General features: G+C 32.9%; 1 protein-coding gene and 2 non-coding genes across 4 annotated transcripts in view; 2 read left to right on the top strand and 1 right to left on the bottom strand.

The window, feature by feature from the left end:
• The window catches only part of Dscam2 (Down syndrome cell adhesion molecule 2), a 572707-nt gene that overhangs the window by 441349 nt on the left and 105612 nt on the right, over nucleotides 1–25746 (top strand). For both annotated transcript variants that reach the window (XM_072535610.1, XM_072535611.1), the window contains exons 13-14: nucleotides 13135–13254; nucleotides 25367–25540. In XM_072535610.1, the coding sequence (XP_072391711.1) occupies nucleotides 13135–13254; nucleotides 25367–25540 (294 nt within the window). The remainder of the gene's footprint in view (nucleotides 1–13134; nucleotides 13255–25366; nucleotides 25541–25746) is intronic.
• On the top strand, nucleotides 8897–8968 carry TRNAD-GUC (transfer RNA aspartic acid (anticodon GUC)). Its single transcript has one exon. It is a non-coding gene; the product is annotated as a tRNA-Asp (tRNA).
• On the bottom strand, nucleotides 9681–9754 carry TRNAT-AGU (transfer RNA threonine (anticodon AGU)). Its single transcript has one exon. It is a non-coding gene; the product is annotated as a tRNA-Thr (tRNA).

The following is a 25746-nucleotide window of genomic DNA, read 5'->3' as shown; positions in this document are numbered from 1 at the left end:
CATATATAGCAGTTAATGGGCGCAGATAGCAGATTTTTTTCTGTTTCTGAAATAATGAATTTATTCCATACATTTGCATCATACTGTATAAACAATGTATTGTAGAGGATACAGGTACAAAAGGTATGAACTTTTTGGCTGTTAAGCCCACATGGTCACTTTTATAAAATTGACATTTTCAATAGTAAATACCTAACTGTTTGTGACTTCAATTAGTTATTTCCACGAAAATTTAGTTCACGTATTTACAATGTATAATTTAACCAACGTTGTTGGTAAATTTAATTTGCCAATGTTGCCAGTTTTTTCTAGAATAAAATTAATGATTACGAAATTAATACAATTTAAATTGTTTCATTTGTTCTAATAGAATTTAAATGTGTATATAAAAAGCAATTATTGTTTAAAATAAATGCATTTTATGACTTTGGTCTGAAATCACCTATAGTCAACAGTATTTTTAAGCATTCAATCAAATAAATGTAATAGATCGTATTCCAACTAAGGAATAGAGCTTAATATGTTCACACCGCCACATCACAACAATTAAAGTTTCCTCACGATTATTGCTTTTGCAGCAAAATCCAGTATTCAGTAGCCAATCCCACCTTTGTTAAAGGCACACCGTAGTGCAGTTTGATATTTTCCATTATTTTTGGTTACGGAATAAAATCCACCTTGTTATAGATTGTAAGTCAAAATCGAGATGATATATTTCGTCATTAAGTAAGTAAACCAGACCATCATAAGAAATTTTTTCGATTCGGCGAGTAGTGCTCGATGATGACGTGTTACAAAATCTAATGGGACAGAAGGATGAATGGTAAAGTATATAAATACAATGTAAAAATGTTTTTATCTGTATAACATCAAACGAAACATAAGTAGGCGGAGAACGCCAAACAAGTGCTTTAGTTTTACGATAAACATGTAAATAAACAAGAAAAAGACAAACATTTTGATTTTATAATTTTAATGAAATTTTATATTAAACCTACGATTTTTCTGCCCGGAATGACGGGTAATTACGAACACTTAAGGAAAATAATTGTTTATTTGAAATATAAAAATGTTGAAAACTCGGAAACCACTACAGAGTGGCTAACAGTAATACAGCTATTAATTTTTGTTATTGGATAATCAAAAATAAAAATTTTAATATTAAAAAAACTCAATTAAAAATTTTCACGAAATGTTCGCTGTTACCCGAAATGTCGGGTAATAATAAACATGAGAAGGGTAATGGCGAACAGTATTACCTATTAACAAAAATCACATTTATAGTTGTCCGGTGTGTCCGAGCCGCTGCATAATTTATGCACCCATCCACCACTTTATATGATGTCAAATCTTCCTCTCCGCTTGAAGATTGTAGTACTTTTCTCTTTGCAGTTTTATTTTTCTTTTTTAAAAATTTTTGTTTTTCAATTTCTTTTTCCATTTTGGTTTCCTTCTAAGCTTCTTTTGTTCGAGTTCTAATTTCAAAGGCGTTGAGGTTAATATTTCGGATCTTTATTTTTTTCTTCCACCCTTCTTCGGAACAGATATCTTTTGTTTTTCTTTCGGTAAAGGCAAGATATCGCTGAATGAAACATTTTCGGTATTTTCACATACTTATCTGGTTTTCTTTGGAAGGGCCTGGTTGGGGTTCCAGTAAATCTTCTTGAATAGTTTGTGAAAGACCTTCTTGGCTATTATTTTGTTGAGTTTGATTATCGTTTGAACTGTAAAAGTCTTCTTCATTAAATGAATTTCGGTTGAATGGAAAAATTCCGGTCTTCTCAAAACCGTTTGCAGCTTTGTCTATGCTTGCAACTCTAGTATACGCCTTTGAGAATAAAGTGCTTATATGGCACATTTCAATTTTCTCATAGGGTTGAGATTTTAAAAACGAATCACATTCAACGTCATATGCTCGCTTCAATGATGAGAAAAAGCTAAAGTCTAGTGGTTGCAGATGATGCGAGGTATGTGGAGGTATTGACAGCATAATGATACCATTTTCTTTGCAAAAATTATAAATTGCAATAGAGCAATGACTGGAGTGATTGTCCAGCACCAGTAAAATGGGATCATCTCTTGTAGGTTTATTGGTTTTCGCAAAATGTTGAATCCAAAACAGGAACACTTCTTCGTTCATCCAACCGCTTTTTGAATAGGAGTACAAAGAACCTGGAGGTCCATCCTTTTCTAAAGCAGGATTTCTTCTCAATCTTGGATAAATGAATAGTGGAGGTGTAAAAGATCCGCTGGCACTCATACAACAGCATACCGTCACGTTCTTACCTCATTCTCCACTTGTAACGGCTCCAACTTGTTTTTGGCCTCTAGGTCCAATGATCCGATTAGGCCTATTTACGTTTGTAATGCCAGTCTCATCGACATTAAATATTCGAGTAGATGGAAACTTATATTCATCGTACAGCTTACCCAAATTGTCATAAAACCTTGAGACTTGATCCTTATTCAAACCTTGAATGCGATTAAGACTTGTTGCTTCAGGTTTGCGGAAACTTAACTCAGGATGCCTTGACATGAATCCATATAACCAGTCTTTACCTGCTTCTTGTTTTTCTCTGTTGAAACTATGTTTTAAGTTTAATTTCTCTGCATAGGCGAAGGCCTCTTTTCGCAACTGAATTGGGGTTAATCCATAAAATATTTTAGATAACGTTAGTAAATGACGACTCATTTCTTCTTCCTGTTCATTTGAAAACAGAGTGTTTGCACCCAGCCTGCCTTTGTAAAAGCCTCTAGAGACTCTGTTTTGTAATGTTGTAACAGGTATATTAAATTGGCGTGCAGCTTCCATTAGGCCATAACGTCTTTCTTCAATTGCCTTTAGAGCAGCTTTCATTTGATCATCAGTCCATGAAAATTTGTTGGTACTTCGTTTCCGTTTAAAAGTCATCTGAAAAAGATACAAATTGTTAAATAAGCAAAAGAAAAGCAAAAATGTAAAGAATCTAAGCCAAATTATTAAAAGAGTAAACGAGAACACTTGGCGGGTAATCGCGAACATGTGTTCGTGATTACCCGATTTGGAAATGAATATGAAGAAACGAAACAATAATAATATAAATGCATTTAACTTTTAAGTAAATAACAGTTTATCCAGTAAATAGAATAGCAAGTAAGAGAACGTGGATGATATACCTATGTGTGGAACAAATGGCTAAAAACTGGAGCTTTTTAAAATTTGCCGGCTTAGTTACAGTTCACTGCAGGATCCAGAAAAAAGCCGGGTAATCCAGGGTCTCTTCTATGTTATTTTTTGGAGTATACGAAAGATTTTCTATAGAAGAACACTGGACCAAATGCAAGGAAGCTATCCATACCGCAGCTAAAAGCTTTTTAAAACCTTCTTCTTCTTCTTCTTCTGGTTCCTATCCGTTTCGGATGTTGGAAATCATATTGGCAATCATGACCTTGCTCGCTGCGGCTCGAAACAGCTCCGTTGAGGTTTTCTTAAACCATGTTCTTAAATTCCGCAGCCATGATATTCTCCTTCTACCGGGTCCTCGCTTACCTTTGACTTTACCTTGCAATATAGACTGCAGCAGGGAGTAACGGTGCTGATTTCTCATAACGTGTCCCAGATATTGCAATTTTATGCGTTTGATCGTAAACACAATCTCTTTTAAAACCTAACCAGGCTAAAATAAACGAAGATTGGTTTGACGAAAAATGTAGATCCATTAACCAACAGAAAAATGAAGCATATAAGAGACTTCAACAGCGCAGAACGAGATCAAACCTGGAAGACTATGAAAATCTTAGACGAGAAGAAAAAAGTACGTTTAGAAGGAAAAAGAAAGAGTCATACGAAAACGCATTAAACGAGATTGTTAACCGCCATAATAGAAAAGACTCGCGAAAATTCTACCAGAAGATAAACAGCTGCAGAAAAGAATTCAAACCCAAAATAACAGCATGTAAAGACAGAGATGGTTCCATAATTAGTGACAAAGAACAGATACTAAACAGGTGGGCGAATCATTTTGAAGAACTGCTTCGCGATAGTCGTGGAGAAGATCAAATAGAAATTACTTTGCCTGAAATGGATGAAAACGCTCAAGAGCCGCCCCCCACAGAAGAAGAAATTAGAGAAGCCATTTTAAAACTGAAAAATAACAAAGCTCCCGGTTTGGACAATCTTCCTACCGAACTTTTTAAGACTGGTGGTGACACCCTTTTTAAACACATGTATAAATTAGAAACCAAAATCTGGCAACGGAAGGAAACGCCCGCGGACTGGAAATTAGGTGTAATGCACCATCTTCACAAAAAGAGAGATACGATGGTATGTGATAATTATAGGGGCATCACCATACTTAACGTGGCATATAAAGTATTGTCCAATGTATTGTATAGAAGATTGATTTCCTATGCTGAACAAATAGTTGGGAACTACCAGTGCGGTTTCCGACCCAATAAATAAACAACGGATCAAATCTTCACAGTCAGGCAGATTCTTGAGAAAACGCTTGAGTTTGGAGTCGACACCCACCACATATTCGTGGATTTCAAAGCCTCATACGACTTAGTCAACAGACAAAAACTTCTACAGGCTATGGTGGAATTTCAAATGCCGCTTCATCTTGTTCAAGTAACGGAAGTTACACTCACAGGCATAGAGAGTGTAGTCAGAATCCAAAACGACTTTTCCAGACCCTTCCATTGTATGGACTAAGACAGGGAGACAAATGGACTAAGACAGGGAGATGGACTGTCGTGTCTCTTATTTAACCTTGCACTAGAAAAAGTAATTCGAGAGTGCCATATTAATACAAATGGCACCATCTTTAATAAATCTATACAAGTGGTCGGATATGCAGATGACATAGACATTATTGCTAGGTCCACAGAATCTCTGATCGAAGCATTTCGATCACTAATGGCGTCTGAACTTAGAATGGGCTTAAAAATAAACGCACAGAAAACCAAGTATATGTATTGTACTAGATCAGGCAACCAGATACCTAGACTATTAATTGATGATCTGGAACTGGAAGGTGTGGACACCTTCGTCTACCTGGGCTCGCTGCACCAAAGACAACAATGTCAGCGAAGAAATTAAAAGAAGAATAGTGCTTGCCAATAAGTGCTATTATGGCTTGAGGAAACATATTGTACCAAAACTAACCAGAAAAATTAAAGTTACCATATATAAAACACTAATAAGGCCAGTGTTAACATACGGGTCTGAAACGTGGTCACTTACACAGAACGACCAAGAATTGCTTAAACGTTTCGAGAGAAAAATTCTAAGAAAAATATATGGAGAAATCCAAGAACAGGGTTTGTGGCGTAGGCGCTACAACTTTGAGTTATATATAAGTTTTGGGGAACCTGACGTTGTAAAATATATTAAATTGGCACGCCTTCGATGGGTAGGACATGTAATTAGGCGAGATGAAGATGCAACGATCAGAAAAATTTTCGACCGAAGAGGACCAGTGGGAAGACGAGCCAGAGGAAGACCAAAACGTAGGTATCAAGATAACATAGAGGATGATCTAAAATCCATCGGAGTTAAAGCATGGAGAAGAGTTGCCAGAGACAGGGGCGAATGGAAGATTGTTCTGAAGAAGGCTTTGGCTCATAACGAGCTGTAATGCCACTGATGATGATGATACGAAAGATTTATCCTAAATCGCATAAAAAGCATAGTTGAAGGGTCCAGGGAAAAAACCAGATATGTCATTTCTTTTCACAACGGAGTAAATTGAATTTTAACGTTCAAAACTAATTATTTTTATTTCAAAAAGGAATTATAAACAGTAATTTAGAAAAAAACAGAAGTTAACATTATTATAAAGTATTATAACTAGTTTTTTGATTTACAAAAACTGAAGTCGGCTTTATTGCAAAAAATCTGCATCACTCACGGTTTTGCAGGTACAAAAGCAGCAATGTCACCTAAAACAGACAAAAACCAGCAGTTTTTATTTTTGAACCTAAAAAGAAAATTTATGTATTTTTTAATGTTCATTTATTTATCAACACAAATAATTTAATTTTACTGTTAGAGATGAGCCAAGTTCTGGAAAAATGTCACTGCTTTTGGACTGCAAAACTGCCTCATTAGGTAGTTAAACTTACCTTGGTAAAGGACCGGTAACAAAAATTAAAAAAATGAAAAAATCTCATTTTTATTTAAAAGTTTCTTATAACTTACCACCGTATACCGAAATAGACAGACAAAATTCTCTAAATCTCAAAGCTGAGTTTTGGTCAAGGCTTTTTCGTATTAATCCAGATAGTACTGGTCCATTGTATGTTGAACGGTAGTAGATAAGGCGGCTATCATCAGATGATGCCACTATTTTCTTCAAACTCTGAGTTTTAAATGGGCATTTTTGTAAATATATTGTGTCTAAAAATGATATCCAATCCAGTACCATGTTTTGTGACACACTTACTATAACAAACGGCGATGATTTAGAACGGGAATGCCTAATGACTTCTTCAAACTCTTCTGGGATCTCAAAGGGGCTCTTCAAATCCCACAATCCTACATTTTTGTTACACTCCAAATAGGAATTTCCTCTTACAGGGAATGTAATATTTATTTCTTTCGGATTATGAATTTTGTTATTTACTGCAAAATGAATATAAATCTATAAATAGTAAAGTTTTTATTTTGTCCTTCGGCAGAGACACAGAAGATTTGCAGTTCTTCAACATGTAATTAAGTTCTTCTTGTAAGTAATTATTGATAAAATGAAGAAAAAAAGATGCAACTTCGTTTGATCCTTTTTTAGCCATTCCTTTACGATATGTATAAAAAATAGACTGACCAGAAGAGAGGACATCTACATTAAAGGCATACGTAAACTATTGGCGGTTATAGTACATCGTTAGTGGCAATTTTCGGAACTGAAATATTTTTTGAAAAATTAATGCAGATGTCTTCCTTTTTGTTATTTCTTTTTTGCAGATATTTTGGCTGGCCTTTTCGTTGAATAGAACGCTTCAGACTTTCTTTTATGCAAATCTTTCATAACAGTTAATTATCTATGTTCATCAGTATCAGTCAAACTTTTAAGCTTAATTTGAAATTCATCACACATTGCGCATAGGTCACATCTGGGGTATCCAAAAGCAATATTACATTCCTTATTAAAAATTGTTCGTTAAGTTTCATATGAGAGTTTACAATTTAGATGCTTAACATTTTTTTATTGTAAGCTCTTCTGGTAAATAAGTATTTTTTGTGTCTTTCAGACTATAGTGGCTCTGGCTACCCTTAAAACTTTTGATGTGGTCACATACTAAACCTTTTGTTAAGTCGTTCAGCTTCCTATGTGTTGCACTATGCTTTCTACGTCTGTCCTTAGGAGCTGCACCACTTCGTTTGAGGCTTTCCTTTATATAATTTATTACATTTTTTGTAATCTCATGAATGGAACAAAAAGCTTTGGCACACACCAGAATATCACAATCGCGAGCTCATACGCATAACTTGAATCATGGAAACTGGCGGTATTCTCATTTCGACGCGGCCTTCTATGCTGGACAGATAAGACCGTAATTAAACCAACCAAATAATAATTTTGCTCATCGTGAGATCGCAGAACATTAAAATTTCTCAATATTTCTTTTCTTTGTGCCTCATTAATTACCTCAACGCACTTCAATCCTAAGCAGTTACAAGGCTGCCCAGCTTCATGAGTCGATAACTTCAACCTAGTTTTCCTTTTTTTTGATGGCATAATTTTGTTCTCAACGGACCTCCTCGAATCCATATTAGCCATAATAAAAAGAATATTGCATCAGCCAGATTGTTTAAATGACATCGCTGGTTTTTTTCCCCTGGATGTTTGGACTAACCTAGTTTTTATTCGGTACGCTATATTTTAGGCATTCTTTTACGCCATACTACGGTGGTTTTTTTCCCAGTTTTAGTACTCTAAAATATAGGTCGTCGTTCGAAGAATTTAATGGCGTCTCTACCGAGATTTTCACTAAAAAGTGACATACTGGGTTTTTCCCTGTACCCTTCAGTTAACCATTATCTCCTACCACAACGAATTGGGTTCAATAAATCAAACACCTTTCAAAGTCTCACAGAACAAACAAAAGAGGGATACAAAATAAGCAAATAACAGGGTTTCTACTGGTCGACCTGATCTCCTTCTAGGATAATAGTCAATCACAGCAAAAATTTTTCAGTCGTCGCCACAAAATAGACGATTATATGTCATGCTAAAGTGAAAGAAGGAAAAGAAGCTCAGCGTAGCTTCATGCTATCACCTGCTATCATTGAGCAAGGAATATCCTTGAAGCAAATAAAAAATAAACTACGAAATAACTCACATAAGAGATCGATAAGATCTAATTACTCTCGAACACATGGAGAAACACATTTACTGGGGCGCTAAACATTGAAAGTAAAACAAATACATATCAACCTGAAAGAAACGTGCAGACTTAGATTAGGGCAATAGAAAAACTTTGTAAAGCTAGCCAACCAAGTCGTTGAGAAGATGTCCAGCGGCGCAAGCTCCAAGAACACTAAACCCGAATAAGACCTTACGTGGTACCGGTAATACAAACCAGTAAAGTGGGATAACATTTAATAGACAAAAATGAGAATGCGGCGCTATACATAACATGGAACATGTACCTACTGACCTGCCCAAACTGCCGTAATACCTGCAACCTATAGCAATCTTAAGCCCACATTGAGCCATATGCAAGCCCAAGCCCATATTGGGCTATATGCAAGCCCAATATTGGGTTGAAAATTTTAAGATTTAGAAAAAAGTAGAATAAGTCTAATTCTAATTAAAAAAATATATAAACTAAAATATGAATCAAAATAAAAAAAATCACATTAATGTAATTAACATAATGATAAAGAACCTTAAAAAAAATATCGTTTCGTAAGTCCTCGGTAGTATAGTGGTAAGTATCCCCGCCTGTCACGCGGGAGACCGGGGTTCGATTCCCCGCCGGGGAGGACTTTTTTTTATTTTTTTTCCAAATTTGGAATTATAAAAAATAATTATTTATCGCTTTTGAATAAAAAGAGCAAAATATTTAGATCAGATAAAATTTATACGTTTATACGAAAAAGGCGTCAAAAAGCTCTAAACAAATACTATGAGTAGTTTATATAAACTAAGAATTTGGCAGAAAACCAGTTGAATTCACGGATGCATTAACATTAACAACAATGGTCACCAAAATAATAAATGCGAAAGTTGGACAAGCTCTTCAGAAAATAAAGAAAGGTAAAGCAGTAATGCAGTTAAATATGAGGGGAAATAATTATAATATAATAATAATTATAATATTGATAGACGAATACGAGAAGAAACCGAAATTCCGAAATATAATCCTTTTGGTTTTCTGCAAGACAGATCAACATCAGATAAAATTTTCATTATAAGGTAACTGTTAAAAAAATATATAGAAATAAAGAAAAAAGGTCATTATGGTGTTCTTAAAAACACCATATTATATATTATATATTATTATATTATTACCATAATATATATCGTCATAATCTTAAAAACGCATATTATGACATATAAGTGTATCTAGAAAAATAATTAGGGGAGTCGATCCGGCATAGGGATAAGATGTGATTTTATTTAAGGAAGTATTTAAAATAAATTAATTTCAACGGCTACAAAAATAATCTTTATTTAACTACTAAAAACAAAAGAAGGCCCCGGCGAGATTCGAACTCACGATCTCCTGTTTACTAGACAGGCGCTTTAACCAACTAAGCCACGGCGCCGTTGACACCGTTTTAGTCTGCAGTGTTTGTACGGTATCCAAAAAAAGATAAATCCTTACATAACAAAAAATATCTATATAATTGACAATTTTTACAATTTACAACAAATTATAAAGAAAATCTGAACTACAAGCCAACAAGATAAATTATATGTGCTGGACATTAAAATATAATGCGAAACGAAACCAAACTATCGGAGAGGATCACAAAAAATCCAGAGGGATGTTAAAATATGATAAAGAAGGTTTAGGTAGGTATTCAGGGAAGAACGCATATCAAATAAAATCGATTAAAGAAAAGGAATCATAATACAATTTGAAGAAATATTGCTTGCATTATTAGAGATACTGCAATTGAAATCAGTGCCGGCCCGTATGTTTTTTAAAACTGCTCCCCTATCTTTGGGACCAGCAAAAATGTTTGTTACCTTATCACAGAAACTAGGGATTTGTATTATTATTTTGGTTGAGTTTACCGAAAGTACAAGCTGATTATGGCCGCAAATGTCAAACATGGAACAAAAAATTTCGGCTTAGCAGTGTTGGCATGTTTTTATAATGTATAATGCTAAAGATTATAGAAAAGTACATTTTGAATATATTATGTTCTGAATGCTGCAATTTTTGATTTATATAAAACAAAATGAGTAAATATTTGGTTCTTTGGAGATTTATTGCAGTTAATTATTAGAAATTTTTTTTTTGAAGAAGGTTCAAATTATATTTACATTGAATTAAATGAGGTGAAGAAGATAGCAGCATTTACATCATCAATCGTTTCATGCTCTCGCATTGCATACGAAGTAGTAGGCAAAGGAGTTTCACTTGAGCGAGAAGTGTACATTAGTGGTGCTAAGTTGGAGTAGCGTTGTCAACTATTATTAGAATATGTTGTTGATGGTGGCGAAGGTGACCAGCAAGACTACATTTGAAACTGCACTCCTTCACTTGGCAACCTACCCATTTGTGCTTCAAAAAGCGTGTCATTTATAATTTTTTCTTCCTAACGTCTTTGGTCTGGAGGTAACTTTTTTAATTTTATATTACCTCTTAGCTAGTATGTTCTCTTCGGTCACGGGTTGCTTGAAATATTCCGTAGCTAGTCCCATTAGTAGATCAGTGGTATCTGGCTGAGCCTTCTTTTTCTTAGCTGGCTTACCCTTATTAAGGAGAGCTGGTTTGGAAGAAGGTGTTGTAACATTGTTAGGAGAAGTTACACTTTCGGAAAATAGTTGTGGCTGCGAGTCTTTATACAGTATCAGCGTCTGTAACAAAACATAAACTGAATTTAAGCTTACCAGATATTCTTTTTTTGTTTAAGGTTCCGAAATTGCAAGATGGATGCAAAGGCGTTGCAAAAGCATTTAAAGAACAATAGAGTTGGTTAGGAAACGCTGATGATAAAAACATGTCAATACAAAAATCTCGCAATTCTGGATCGTATCTTATAAATACAAAGGTTCATTCAGGATTGTACTTGTTAATATCAATGCAAATTATAAATGTATGATGATCGATGTGGGAGCCAATGACTAAGTGTCAGGTGGTGGTGTAATGAAGAACACATTGTGTTGGTACAATTTGTCTGAAAACCAACTTGATATGCCTGCTATTCGTAAGCTATTAGACACTCCCAAAAAATTCGTCCAAACTTAAGAAACAAGTTAAATCATAGGTAATACTATGTTTAAAGTAGAAAGTATTAAAATAAGATGGTTGATTAATTTAAATATTAAACGAAAAAATTAAATATGTGATTGTGAATAAAATTTTTAATTGATTGGCATAACTTATAAATTATTGTCAATTCAGAAAGAAGTTCACCTACCATTTATTGAAATGTGTTAGTTGGCATGCAGCGAGGACAGCATCTAAGAGCATCACGATGCAGAAGCAATGGACGTGGCAACACCGCAAGGAGAAGTGACATATGAAACTTTAGACCCGTATCAAAGAATATAGACGCTATATCCGTCTATATTCTTTGCCCGTATTATCATCTCTAGTACTATACTTGTTAATTACTGCGTACTGCCCGGTTCTGTCGGGACGGACCAATGCTTTACGAAAGCATTTGGTCGAAGTATATTTTCGGACGAAAGATTGTAATAAATTAAGGCTTTTGTATTATGTGTGCATCCTCATTTTAAAATGCAATAAACTAGATTATAGCCTCAAATAGTTGATCTTTTAAAAGCGTTTTGTGCTTTCGGGGTTAAAATTAGTAGTTTCCCGAAAACGTGTGGGGATTTAGAGAGAAGCTTTCTTAGATCTTGACAAACATAATATGAATAAGCCAATTTAATCGTAAGAATTTAAAGAGATAATGAAAATATGCAAGAAAAATAAGTAAATAAAATATATAATTAAATGAAATCATATTATAATAAAATAATACACTATAAGGTCATATTAGAGTAAAATAATAATAATAAAAACAAAATATGTAAGTACTAATAAATAGTAAATACTTTTCCGAACAAGATAAGTAATACATGTGTAGTAGACGATATTACCGGTTGGGTGTCAAACAGTACAAAGAGTGGAATGAACATATTAGCAGAATGGAAGAAAGAAAATGGTAATATTCGACAGAGATAAATCTACAAAAGAAGGGAAAAGTATAGGCTGATCCCAAAAAAAATGGAGTGAACATTTGAACATTGATGCAGGTAGATGAGGTTTTAACAGACAATTTGTCTACAATAAAAAAGAAAGAATAAGAAGATGATTAAGGCCAAGAGTATATCCTGGCTGGCAAATCTTATGAAATAGTCTGTTGTAACGTCAACTGATCTATTTCGAGCTGCAGTAAATAGAACAAAATGGGTCAATGTGATCGTTAACATCTTAAGAAGATAAGCAACGTTAGAAGACGAATATCTGCACCTGTCTCGTGAATTTTATATGTTTTTGTAGCATAAGAGTATTTTTTATTATAAATATTAACTTAAGTAACCAACTGTAGGAAAAAATGTGAGATTTTTAACATAAATTCGTTTAATTATATACATCAAATTAATGTAAGTAAGTTTCTAATAAACGTTTCACCTTAGACAGATGAACTGATAAATACTGACAGATAATAGTTTTAAAAATTACTACTGCTTCAGGCAATGGCTACAATCAAGGAAAATACAATTGGCAACAATGCAACTTTTTATCTTTCGGCAAAATTTTAATATTCTCTCGTCAGATTGGTGGATTTTATTCCAAAGCACAAAACTAATGCCATGTCAAAGCTTCTACGAGGATACCTTTAACAAGGGTTACCTAAACCGTATAGAGTGTGGTAAATGTTCCCAACCACGATGGCACCAAACAATACATGTTCTCCTATTACCGTTTTCTTGATCTAAATTATTTTCGATGTTGTTTCAGTACCGCCGAGGTGGCTAGTTGAGCCAGTTGATGTCAGTGTGGAACGCAACAGGCATGTGGCTCTCCACTGTCAAGCTCAAGGCGTTCCTACACCAACGGTTATATGGAAAAAAGCAACAGGTAACTACTAACAGATAACAATTGAAGGGTTTATTTCAAAAGAGCCAATGTCAAAAAAAGTAAATTTTCAGAAGTTAATACAAACTTAATAAACTGGTAATATTCAAGCCAATGTTTTTTTTTAATTTTTATGAATTAGGATATACAGGGTGGTCCTTAAGTAATTGTACAAAAAGAAACCGTAGATTCTACATTTTAAAATATTACGATTTAATCCAAATTGTTTTAATAAAATGTTGATATTAAGAAAGATACAGGGTGTTAAAGTGGAAATTTAAAATTTTAATTTTCGCTATAACTTTTATGTTTGTAAACATTTATGTACCAAAATTCATAACTGGGTCTTATTGAACATCGTAAATTATAATTTGATGCATGATTTAATGTAGCTATAAGAGGGCGCCACATATGTGGCATACATTTGCACTTAACTTTTTTGCTGTTTAAGTTACCGGTGTTTGTGATATAAAATATTAAAGATACATTATTTTAACAAAAAAAAGGTATACTTGTTAATAATTTCAAAACTCAACAGTTTTCGAGATAATCGCATTTTAGAAATCCACTACATAATTCAGATTTAACGCAATTACTCCAAGCAACGAAAGAAAATTAAACAAAAACATCAATACTTCTGAATTTTTGTATAAAATGCCTTTATTGAAGTTAATAGTTAACGAACTATTAAATGAAATAAATATATTAGCAGGATAGAATAGTAGGATTTGACAAAATAACAGAATGATTGGATTTTACATCAAACATTTTACGTTTTGTATTAAATTAAAGTCATAATCAAAATATTTTATTTATAAACCAAATTAAGAAATAGTTAAACTAAATAACATTAAACTTTTTGTCAAAGTAAGTGTTCGATATGTCCACCATTTTCTTTAATTCATTTGTCAATACATTCCATAAATGATCGTCTCATATCAAATAGCATCGTTGGTTCTAAAGAAACTGCTGCAGTATTTATAATAAGTATTATAAGTATAATAATAAGTATTCTTTTGGGATTTTTATTCATTAAGTAATTATATTAATATCTCACCACATGGCCAAGGAATATGATTACCAGGAACAATCCAACGTTCAGGAAAGTTGTATTTAAGTACGTTCTCACTGCCCTCTCTCTATAATGTGGTGGTGTACCATCTTGCATAAACCACATATTTCGCCTTAAGTTTGATGACAATTCTTCCAATAAATCAAATAAAATCATTTTATAAAAAATGTAAATAAATATCACCATTCAAATTACAAGGTAATTCGCATGTCCGTAAAAAATAATTACCAATTGTTCCAAACCATACGTTTATTTAAAATTCATGTTTAAAATGCATATCGTATGGTTTGGTACCATTTGTAATTATTTTTTATGGACATGCGAATTACCTTGTAATTTGAATGGTGAGATTTATTTACATTTTGTATAAAATGATTTTATTGATTGGTACACCACCACATTATGGAGAAAAGTGCAGTGAGAACATAATTAAATACAACTTTCCTGAACATTGGATTGTTCGTGGTAGTCATATTCCTTGGTAATGTGGTGAGATATTAATATACTTATTTAATTCATAAAATTCTCAAACGAATACTTTATTATTATATTATGTTTATTGTTATACTTATAATACTTATTATAAATACTGCAGCAGTTTCTTTAGAACCAATGATGCTACTTAATATGAGACAATCTTTTGTGGAATTTATTGACAAATGAATTGAAGAAAATGGTGGACATATCGAACACTTACTTTGACAAAAAATTTAATGTTATTAAGTTTAACTATTTTTTAATTTGGTTTATTAATAAAATATTTTGATTATGACTTTAATTTAATGGAAAACGTAAAATGTTTGATGTAAAATCCAATTATTCTGTTATTTTGTCAAATCCTACTATTCTATCTTGCTAATATATTCATTTTATTTAATATTTCGTTAACTATTAACTTTATTGAAAACATTTTATACCAAAATTCAGAAGTATTGATGTTTATGTCTAATGTTCTTTTGTTGTCTGGAGTAATTACGTTAAATCTGAATTATGTAGTTGATTTGTAAAATGCGATTATCTCGAAAACTGTTGAGTTTTGAAGTTATTAACAAGTATATCTTTTTTTTGGTAAAATAATGTATCTTTAATATTTTTTATCACAAACACCGATAACTTAAAAAGCAAAAAAGTTAAGTGCAAATGTATGCCACATATGTGGCATATGTGGCGCCCTCTATCAGCTACATAAAAGTATGTATCAGATTATAATTTCTAATGATCAATAGTATATAGTTATGAATTTTTATACATAAATGTTAACAAACATGAAAGTTATAGTGAAAATTAAAATTTTTAACTTCCACTTTAACACCCTGTATCTTTCTTAATATCAACATTTTATTGAAGCAATTTGACTTAAATCGCAATATTTTAAAGTGTAGAATCTATGGTTTCTTTTTGTACAATTACTTAAGGACCACCCTGTATACAAACAAATATTATTTAATATACCAGATGCCAAAAGGGTATTTACTTTTTGAAAAAATAATGATAAAACACTTTGACATTGCTCATTACTCGCATCTACTGCTAGCGTTATCTTAATCAATGTCAACAGTTGGTGCCGTTTGAGTGACTCGAAATTTTTGATAAAAGGGGACGCTTTTGGGGTTTTTTAAAAATGCAGATAGTGATACAATATTCTGAATTTTCACAGAACTAATAGCAATCGAACACTCATATAACTTATCTAAGTCTATAGCATTGACCAGAATATGTACTATGCGTTTTAGCGTATGGAGAATCTATAGATATCTTGATAATACGTTCTTTTCTAAGACCTAAACTTGGTCTTGGCCTCTTTAGAAAGTATTGGAAACATGCTTGACTTATATCGAAAAAAAATTTCTGAATCCTAACGACCAACTTAAATTTAGATGGCTTTTCTTTTGATTGATGTAGCAGTTCATCCCAATCTTCTGGAACTTCTGGACTACATATTCTCTTTTTTTTAATCAGGACAAAGTCCTGGTCATTCGGAAAGAAGGAATTGCCCCTGGTGGGAAATATGTGGGTTATTTTTTTTTAATCTTTAAACAATGCATATATTGCAATATATTGTAAATAACCCATAACATGGTTTTTGTTCTGGCCAGAACATCCATCACTAAAAATAACTAAATGATCATTAGATATATCTTTATGATTTATAATTCAAAAGCATAGAAGTTACATTGTTCGACCCTTTCTTCGCAATATCTTCAGTATCGACGTACATTGATGCTGAATCATCCGCCATGTCGTGAATGCCAAATACATAGTACAGCAGTTGGCTTTTAAAAATACGTTGCTAGTTTTTAGGTTTCCCGGGCCAGGTGTTTCCTGGCCCGGGAAACTAGTACCTGTTTAGGGTCCCTTGTCCAGGGTTACGGATGAAGTCCACAACGGCATTCGTGGCGGGGAAGAATATCTTCACTACGGCATGGAGGGCGGAAGTGGCAACCTTTGATTTTAGGGTTTGTATAGAATCAAGCTGCTGCCTTGTAGTTATAGTCGTTGGATCGTCAAAGGCTAGAGGAAGAAAACCTTGATCACAAATTACCCGGTCCTCCAGGTTGGGGGTTGTGGCATTGGACTGGTTCTCCAATACTCATCAAAATTTTAACATACCAAAAAGCCTAAACAAAGCCTCGGAACTTTAGATGGGTTTTCAAGGAAACGACCAAAGCTAAGAAAACGGATTATGAATATTGGTACATGGAATATACAGGGGATAAAACAAAAGATTGATATCATTGTGCCTGATCTAGAACAAATGAAAATCGATATTATAGCACTAACTGAAACAAAAAAAAAGTAACTGGCACTGATATGGTAGGAAATTATATACATATATTCACTGGAGTCCCGAAAGATAAAAGAGCCGCTAGGGGAGTATCAATACTAATAAAGAAAAGACTTAAGAATAATATCACAGACTGGGAAACAATTGATGAGAATATCCTAAGAGTAAATATAGACATATATGGGCACAAGATTACCATGATAGCCGCTTATACCCCCTCTGATGATGCAACAATCAACGTGAAAGAAGATTTCTTTCAAAAAATCGTGGATATACTTAACAACATAGGAAAAAACAGAGAAATAATTATGCTTGGGGACTTCAATAGTAGAACGGGATATCAGAAAAACAGTAGAGTAGTAGGACCTTTTGGAGAAATGGCAACTAATGATAATGGCGGTAGACTTATACACTTATGTGAGAACTATGAGTTAAAAATTAGCAATGGATTCTACAAACATAAGGACATACATAGATATACCTGGATTCAACAAACACGCAATCTAAAATCAGTCATCGATTATATTATTAGTAAACAAAAATCTGTATTGCAGTGGAATGATGTAAGAGTTCTCCGAGGAATAACATGTGGATCCGATCACTACTTAGTAAGACCGAAAATTTTGTTCCCACTTAAGATAATACACGGAGACCAAAACCTAGAAGACAAGCAAGACTTGCAGACAGTAGATACTCCAAAGTATAACTTCAATAGTTTTATAAATGATAGTATTAAACAGCTATACCAACGACGACTGGATGAAAAACTACGAGAAATAGAGAGACAAACATTTTCAGATATTTACGAGAATATTATTGCTAGTTTACACCAGGCCTCTAAGGAGACACTCGGGACACAGCAAAACAAAATTAGTAACAAAATATGGTGGAACGAAGAAATCGAATATATGGTAAAACAGAAAAAAGAACAGCATCTAAAATGGCTAAATACAAAAAATACTGAAGACCATCAAGCTTACAAAGAAGCCGATAGACAACTACGAAAAATGATAAAACAAGAGAAGAATAAAACATGGGATCAGAAATGTCAAGAAATCAATACATACATCGGAGGGAAGCAATGTACAGAGGTATGGACTTTAATACAATTAGTAAAAAATACAGGAAAAGACAAAGCACACATACACACCATAAAACCAAGACAATGGAAAGATCACTATGAAAGCTTGCTGACAGAGACAAGACAAGAATACCTAGCGAACTCCCCAACACAGTCAGTACATATACAAGGAGAGGAAGCGAGGGTAGACATCGAAACAGTAAGGAAGGCTGTAATGACCCTAAAGAATGGTAAATCCGCTGGACCTGAGGGAATCTATGCTGAAATGCTTAAGAATGGAACTCATAAACTATTTGAAATATTAACTTATGTGATCAATCAGTGTCTAAATGGACACCCAGTACCAGAACAATGGAGAACGGCATACATGTCCTCAATACACAAAAAGGGGGACAAAAGGAATTGTAATAATTATAGAGGCATATCGGTAACCAGCACCCTGAGCAGACTGTATGGACGAATTTTGAGAAATATGATCGAGGAAGAATATAAGCACAATGAAGAGGAAGAACAAAGCGGGTTCCGTGCAGGAAGATCGTGCACCGATAACGTATTTTGTCTTAAACAAATAATAGAAAAAAGATCGGCTAAGAATCTAGAAACTCATATTACTTTTGTAGACCTGCAAAAAGCATATGACAACATCCCCTTAACAAAACTGTGGACAACGTTGAAAAGATCTAACATCAACCACACATTGATAAATGCTGTACAAGAACTATATAGAGACTCTAAGGCACAGATAAAAACAGGAAAATATCTAACGGAAGAATTCCTGGTTACAAAAGGCTTGCGACAGGGATGCTGTATCTCACCAACCTTATTCAAGATATATGTTGCAGCGGCATTGGAAAGATGGAAAAGAAAGGTACATAGGATGGGTATAGAGCTTAGCAATGAATGTATATATACACTCCAGTTTGCTGATGACCAGGTAGTGCTAGCGACCGACAGGGAAGACATGCAGTACATGCTAAGAAAACTGATAGAAGAATATAACGACTGGGGAATGAATGTCAATACAACAAAAATCAAATATCTTTGTATTGGAAACGAGTCAGATAACATAGACCTCGAAAACGGACAACATATTTCCTGCTGTCAGAGCTATGACTACTTGGGTGTTGCCTTTGACAATACAGGAACTGATACACGGGAAATAGAAAAACAAATCACTCAAGCAAAGAAAGTCTTAGAATGTCTCAATAGTATACTGTGGAGTAAAGAGATAACGAAAGGAAGGAAATTTAATATATATGAGACCATGATTAAAACTACTCTTCTTTATGGAGCTGAAACATGGAGAATTAGTGAAAAGAACAAAAAGCGAATAGAAGCAGTAGAGATGGATGCAATGAGAAGATCTTTAGGTATTTCCAGACGAGACCGAATCAGAAATGATGTAATAAAACAACGTATGGGAATAGAAGGAAATATAACTCAAGATATAGAGAAGAAACAATTAAGGTGGTATGGGCATGTTCAACGGATGCCAGCATCAAGACTCCCCAAAAAAGTAATAGAATGGCAACCGATAGGTCGACGGAAAAGAGGAAGACCCAGATTAGAATGGCAACACGGCGTAAACAAGTCCATGAGCGAAAAAAATTTAACAACAAACGACTGCGAAGATAGGAAGAGATGGTGTTTAGGTATCGGACAACGTCGAAAGACGTTCTAAATCGATGTATATATATATATATATATATATATATATATATATATATATATATATATATATATATATATATATATGCTAGTTTTTATATGCAGCAATGGTAGGTTTTGTTTAAAGTCGAAGGATATAGCCATACATCTACCTGCTCTTGCTTCCAATTTATAATGTCTTTTTAATGCCGTAAATGTACTGGCTCTTTTTAAGTGCAACTCTTTTTCCAATACCAACTGATTTTTTATTAATCTCGTCACTACTGGTTTGTATTTTTCAAATCATTTCATCACAACGTGAACAAGTGTCTGATCTTGGCACACTAAAGGAAATGTTCGTAAAAAAAAAAGACGGATATATGAGTTTAGGAATAGAATTGTTCACCTATTTAGTACTTCAGTTAATGTATTCGGATTTTTTTTGTTTTTGATTATGTTCTTTATGTATAAATAAAACGGATGTTACCACTATTTGTGTTCCTTTGTTATTTGTTTTATTTTCTATTTTTCAGTGATGGTTCCTTCATTATGGATGGTTCTTGTATCATCTGTCGATATCTGTTTAGTTAGATGTCTGTTCTTATAAGACCTAATTTCCCCATAAGATGCCTTAAAATCTTATCTGTGTCGTGAATAATATTAACAAGGAAACTATGAAATACTTTTGCTTATTGTTTTTGGTTTTATTAGTTAGCATTCAAGTATTAATTGAGAGAGAAGGAAAGTAAATATTAAAAAAAAATAAAGTAAACTACAATAATTTTATCAATATTCTTCAAAAATAAACTTTAAACATAAATATCAAAGAAATATTGCAAATTTATGAGCACAGCAAAAAGACATTGTTTAAGTGTACATATACTATAATGAAACGCTTATTAAAATGTGTGGAAATCACCAAACCCCTCCATCAACTTGACTTTGAAAGCGTCAACCTGAGTTTTGTCAATTTAATTACATTCTTATAAGCGATATTTAATACAATGTGCGCGAACCTGCTATTTTTAGATTAAAAGCTCTTTCCATGTTTGTGCTTTTTAGTAATGACGTACAGGTATTTGGACTAAAAAGCTAAAAGATAAACCCAATTTGTCAGTTTAACTTATAAAATATGAACTGACTAATTTCGTGATTACCTTTTGTAGGATGAGTTTACATAAAATGCATTTTTAAATTATTGTTAATGGTTATAACTAGACTTCGGCAAATATGCAAATAAAAATGTAGAAAATATGCGCATAAATATGCACGTGTTCACCCGAAAATATGCAAATATTTTACAAAATATGCATACAAATAAATAAAAAAATCGTAAAATAGTAACAATTTTATTTAAAAAAAAAAAGTGTACATAACTAAATATTTCCTACTATTCATTAAGATTTACATTTATTTTAAGTAACTACATCATTTTTAAGTATGAATAAACTCCTTTAGAATTATGGTAACAATAAATGACCAAGTGGTGTTCAAAATTTTCTAACAAAAACTTGTGGCTTCTGTCTAGTACATATATTTATATATGGAAAAACTTCGTTCAACATCAACTGATGTAACGGGAGCATTTTTCAAACTAACCAAAACATTTGGTTCTAAATTAATTGTTTCCGAAATATTTCCAGCTAGAACACTGACTACTTCAGAAAGAATATGGTAACCTTTATTTTTTTCCATAGTAGCTTCAAATTTTTTTAAAATATCTTTTCCAATATTACCTCTAACGTTCCGACAACATGACGCAAATTCTTTTATTAATGCTGTACTTTCGAACAATGACAGTTTTGGTGATTCTAACTGAGTAATTGTTTTTTGAACAAAACTAAAATTTGATTTTAGAAATGAAAGTTCTTGTTGAAGCCAGTTACTCTGAAAAGTTTGTTTAGAATCCAAAAGAGATTGGGAACTTTCATCTGTTAACGTATCAATTATGTTCTTTATTTTAACAAAATGATCTGCATAAAAATTAGCTGCTTCTAACCATGTTCCCCATCGCGTTAAAATAGGTTGTGGTGGAAGAGGAATGTTAGGTAGCATTTCTTTATAAAGTTGAATTCTTATAGGAGATTTAGGAAATACTTTTTTGACACTGGATATCATGGTATTTACAAGAGGAAACTTTTTTCATATTTCCTCTGCAACTCTGTTTAATCCATGCGCTACACAAGTAACATGTATTAAATCTGGGAAAAATATTTTTAAATTTTGTCCAGCTTTCACCATATAAGGAGCAGCATCCGATAAAATAAGCAGTAATTTGTTAGAAGGAATAGTTGTCGGAAGAAAAAAAGTTGCTAATGTTTCTTGTATAAAACGCGAAATTGTTAAAGCATTTGTTTTCTCAAGTTGCTGGCATGAAATAAGATGAGATTTTGGTAAGGTATCTTCTTTAAGAACACCAATCAATAAATGAGCAATATACTTTCCTGAGGAATCAGTGGTTTCGTCTACAGATATGTAAAAATAATTATCTGCAATTTCTTCCTTAATATTAATTAACACCGACGAGTATAGCCCGTTCACATTATTTCTTCTTAGAGACCGATCACTTGGAACATTAAGTTTGCAATATTTTTTTAGAAACGAACTAAAATTTACATTTGCTAATTTTGAAAGCGGTATGTTTGCAGACACTAATGCGCGACACAAGTCTTTATTAAAAGTTTCTTGCTCATCTAATTTTTTTGAAGTAGATTGGAAACATTTAGCCATTGAAGTTTGATGTTTTCCTCCTATTTTTCCTTTTTTTGCAATGTGTGAAGCAGTTCTCACATGTTGGTCTATCTGAAATTTCTTCTCACATGCTATCTATAAATAAAAATAAAAACCTTTATTTTAACCCAACCTTTAAAATATAAAAATATACAAGGTGTTTTTGGTTAATCAAATAACTGGTTTGGAAAAAAAAAACACTCGCTAAGTGTTTTAAATGCAGTATTAATCCACAAATTAGTTTTTGTTACTAACCATTAGTACATCATATAACTTATTTTAAAATTCAACAAAAGTTTTTTTTTTGTTAATTCAATTACAATAAAAATAATTGTGTTTTAGAATAGCTGACTTCATAAAAAAAAGTAAAGGTGAAAAATTTTTCTAAATACACACCATTGTATTGTACCATGGACAATTTTTTCTCACTAAAGGAAGCTATTTTTCATTTAAAAACAACCTACGAGTACTAAATTTCAAGTAAATACGTTTATTGGTTTTAAAGTTATTGTTGTTATTAACTAAAAGAATTTAATTTTTTTTAATTTTAACACCCTGTATCTCGAAAAGTAAATAAGTTTGACCCCTCATTAACTATATCGTTTTGTTCAATTTTTCGAGAAGTATCTACAGTCAAACGTTGTAAGTGTCATTTGGAAACACCCTGTATGTATGAAATATTAGATATTTAATAGAAAATATTAGATACTTACAATTTTGCCACAGACTGAACAGTAGATTTTTCCCATATCCATAGACAGCTCTTTATAAGGTTTCATCCAAGTTGAAGCACTGGTTGTTTTAGGCATTATAAAATCACAATCTTCCTTTTTGTTACGCACAACGAGTGTTTACGCTTTGAATATCAAAACAAAAATGATTTACAAATCTGAGCATCAAATTAGAAATGTTTAGGTACCTAATTCAATAAACTGGGAGATTTTGGAAAATCCCTAAATTAGGAACAAAACTATTAGCCGTTTACCTGCTGTTAAGATACAATAAATTGTAGATAGATTTGGGGATTAGATCATAAAATGCAAATGAGCGAACCCTTAGCGATTATCCAATAACTGAATGCCTCAGTGACCGAGACTTTCTAAGAATGTTGAGGGCTACTTAAATTGATCTTCTTTGAAATTGTAAATGTTTTGTACCTGTAGAGATTACGTACTTAGATCATTTCTTGATTAAAATGACTACAAAATTTTATACAAGAATTGAAATAAATTGGTATGTTTAAAAATTTTCAAATACAGTATAAAAATCTGAACTTTTATGCACTTTATGCAAACTTTTATACAAATATGCCAAAATATGAAATATTTGCATAAAATATGCACAATATGCAAAATATGCCATATGCATATTTGCCGAAGTCTAGTTATAACACTTTTTATGTAAAAAACATCACTACAAATAATTATTTTTAATAATAATACAGATCACGACATTGTTTTATTGACCACAATCGCTGTGACGTGTTACATGTTTCCACCTCTATATTAATTTCACAGTAGGTACGAACTGTCGTAATTGTCACATTAACATTAAAAATTTCAAACGAAGTTCTGTAAGAATAAACTAATAATTAACAAAATGCCTATTACGTTGTATACCGTCCAAGAAAAAGTGCAACTTGTAAAATAGTACTTTCAGGGTCATTCGATACGCGAAGTAATTGATTTATCTATTGTTGCCACTAACGTGAATGCTCGAACTCTCCAGCGAGTTCTCAAAAGGAATGGGTATCACTGTTTTAAGATACAACCAACACAAGAACTGTTTCCGGAAGATAACTATAGGCGGATAGAGTTTTGTGAATTTAAGTTATTATTCTCGGAAAAATAATCACCTCAGTGTTGCAGTGCGAACGCAGTACCCGCAAAAGTTAAATGTTTGGACTGAGATGTTTGGCGACCATATTTTCGGTATATTTTTTATTGATGGAAACCTAAACGGGCCCAAATATTTACAACTTTTACAGAATGAGATCATTCCGGCAGTTCGACGCCTTCCCGTTAATTTTCAGGAGGTTTATTTCCAACAGGATGGGTGTTCGGCTCACAACTCTAAGAGCAACTATTGACTAAATCAATCAAACGTTTCCTGATCCACTGATAAGTACACGTGGTACAATTAAATGGCCCACTAGATCCTGTGACTTATCATCTAACGATTTCTTTTTTTGGGGTTTTCTCAAAAAAAAACATTTATAGGCATCAGTTTGAAAGGACCAAAAACCTAGTCGAATTAAGGGCAAAAATACTTCATTTCTTTGCAAGCATTACACCAGCCCTGCTCCAAAATGTGAAGAGAAGTCTGTATGACATATTTGGTTACTGTTTAGCACAAGGACGTGGAATATTTGAGCCCTTAATTCATTAATCTGCTTTCCTAATTTTTATTTTTTGTTAGGTACATTTTACGAAGTTTGTAGGTTCTTAATTAGGTAGTATTTTTTATGTTTAAGTTTGAAAGAATTTTATTGTTTTTTTATGTACAAACGATTCGTATTCTGATTTTTTTCTTCTTTTTTGTCTTATTGTTATAAGCTTTGTCCATAAAATTTGTACCATTTTCAGTGACAATAAAGCATATTACTTATTTACTTACTTATTTATTTGTATTGCTATTAAGGCTGAAAAATAACCAAAAAATTAGTTTGAGAGCATTATAATAAATATTCTCTAGAGATGGGATTGCAATAAATCTTAATTCCTATGGTCAACAAAACAATGTTGTTATCTGTATAGAATCCAGATGCGTCAAAATTTAATTTATTTTTATTCGTTTACAGCTAGCAAATCGGGAGACTATGAAGAAGTTCGAGATCACATGTACACAAAATTACTGGGTAATGATACCTTATTGCTTCAACATGTCAAAGAAGACCGTGAGGGATACTATTTATGTCAAGCAGATAATGGCATTGGTACCGGAATTGGCAAAGTTATCCAGCTCAGGGTTAATTGTAAGTATCCAGAATATTTGTATAATTTTAATTTCTTCTCTCGATACCTCCTCTTACGACAACGGTAGGGGTCAACCCGCGTTTATCTCCATCGTGAACTAAATACTAGGATGTATACCATTCAGATGGGTTTGAAAAGACATGAAGACATCTCTGACGTAAGGCCAAATGACAAATGTATCGTCAATATATCATAGCCAACATGT

This window comes from Diabrotica undecimpunctata, chromosome 6 (assembly GCF_040954645.1).
Source record: "Diabrotica undecimpunctata isolate CICGRU chromosome 6, icDiaUnde3, whole genome shotgun sequence".
Classification (NCBI taxonomy): Eukaryota; Metazoa; Arthropoda; class Insecta; order Coleoptera; family Chrysomelidae; genus Diabrotica; species Diabrotica undecimpunctata.
This window is presented reverse-complemented; position numbering and strand designations above follow the sequence as displayed.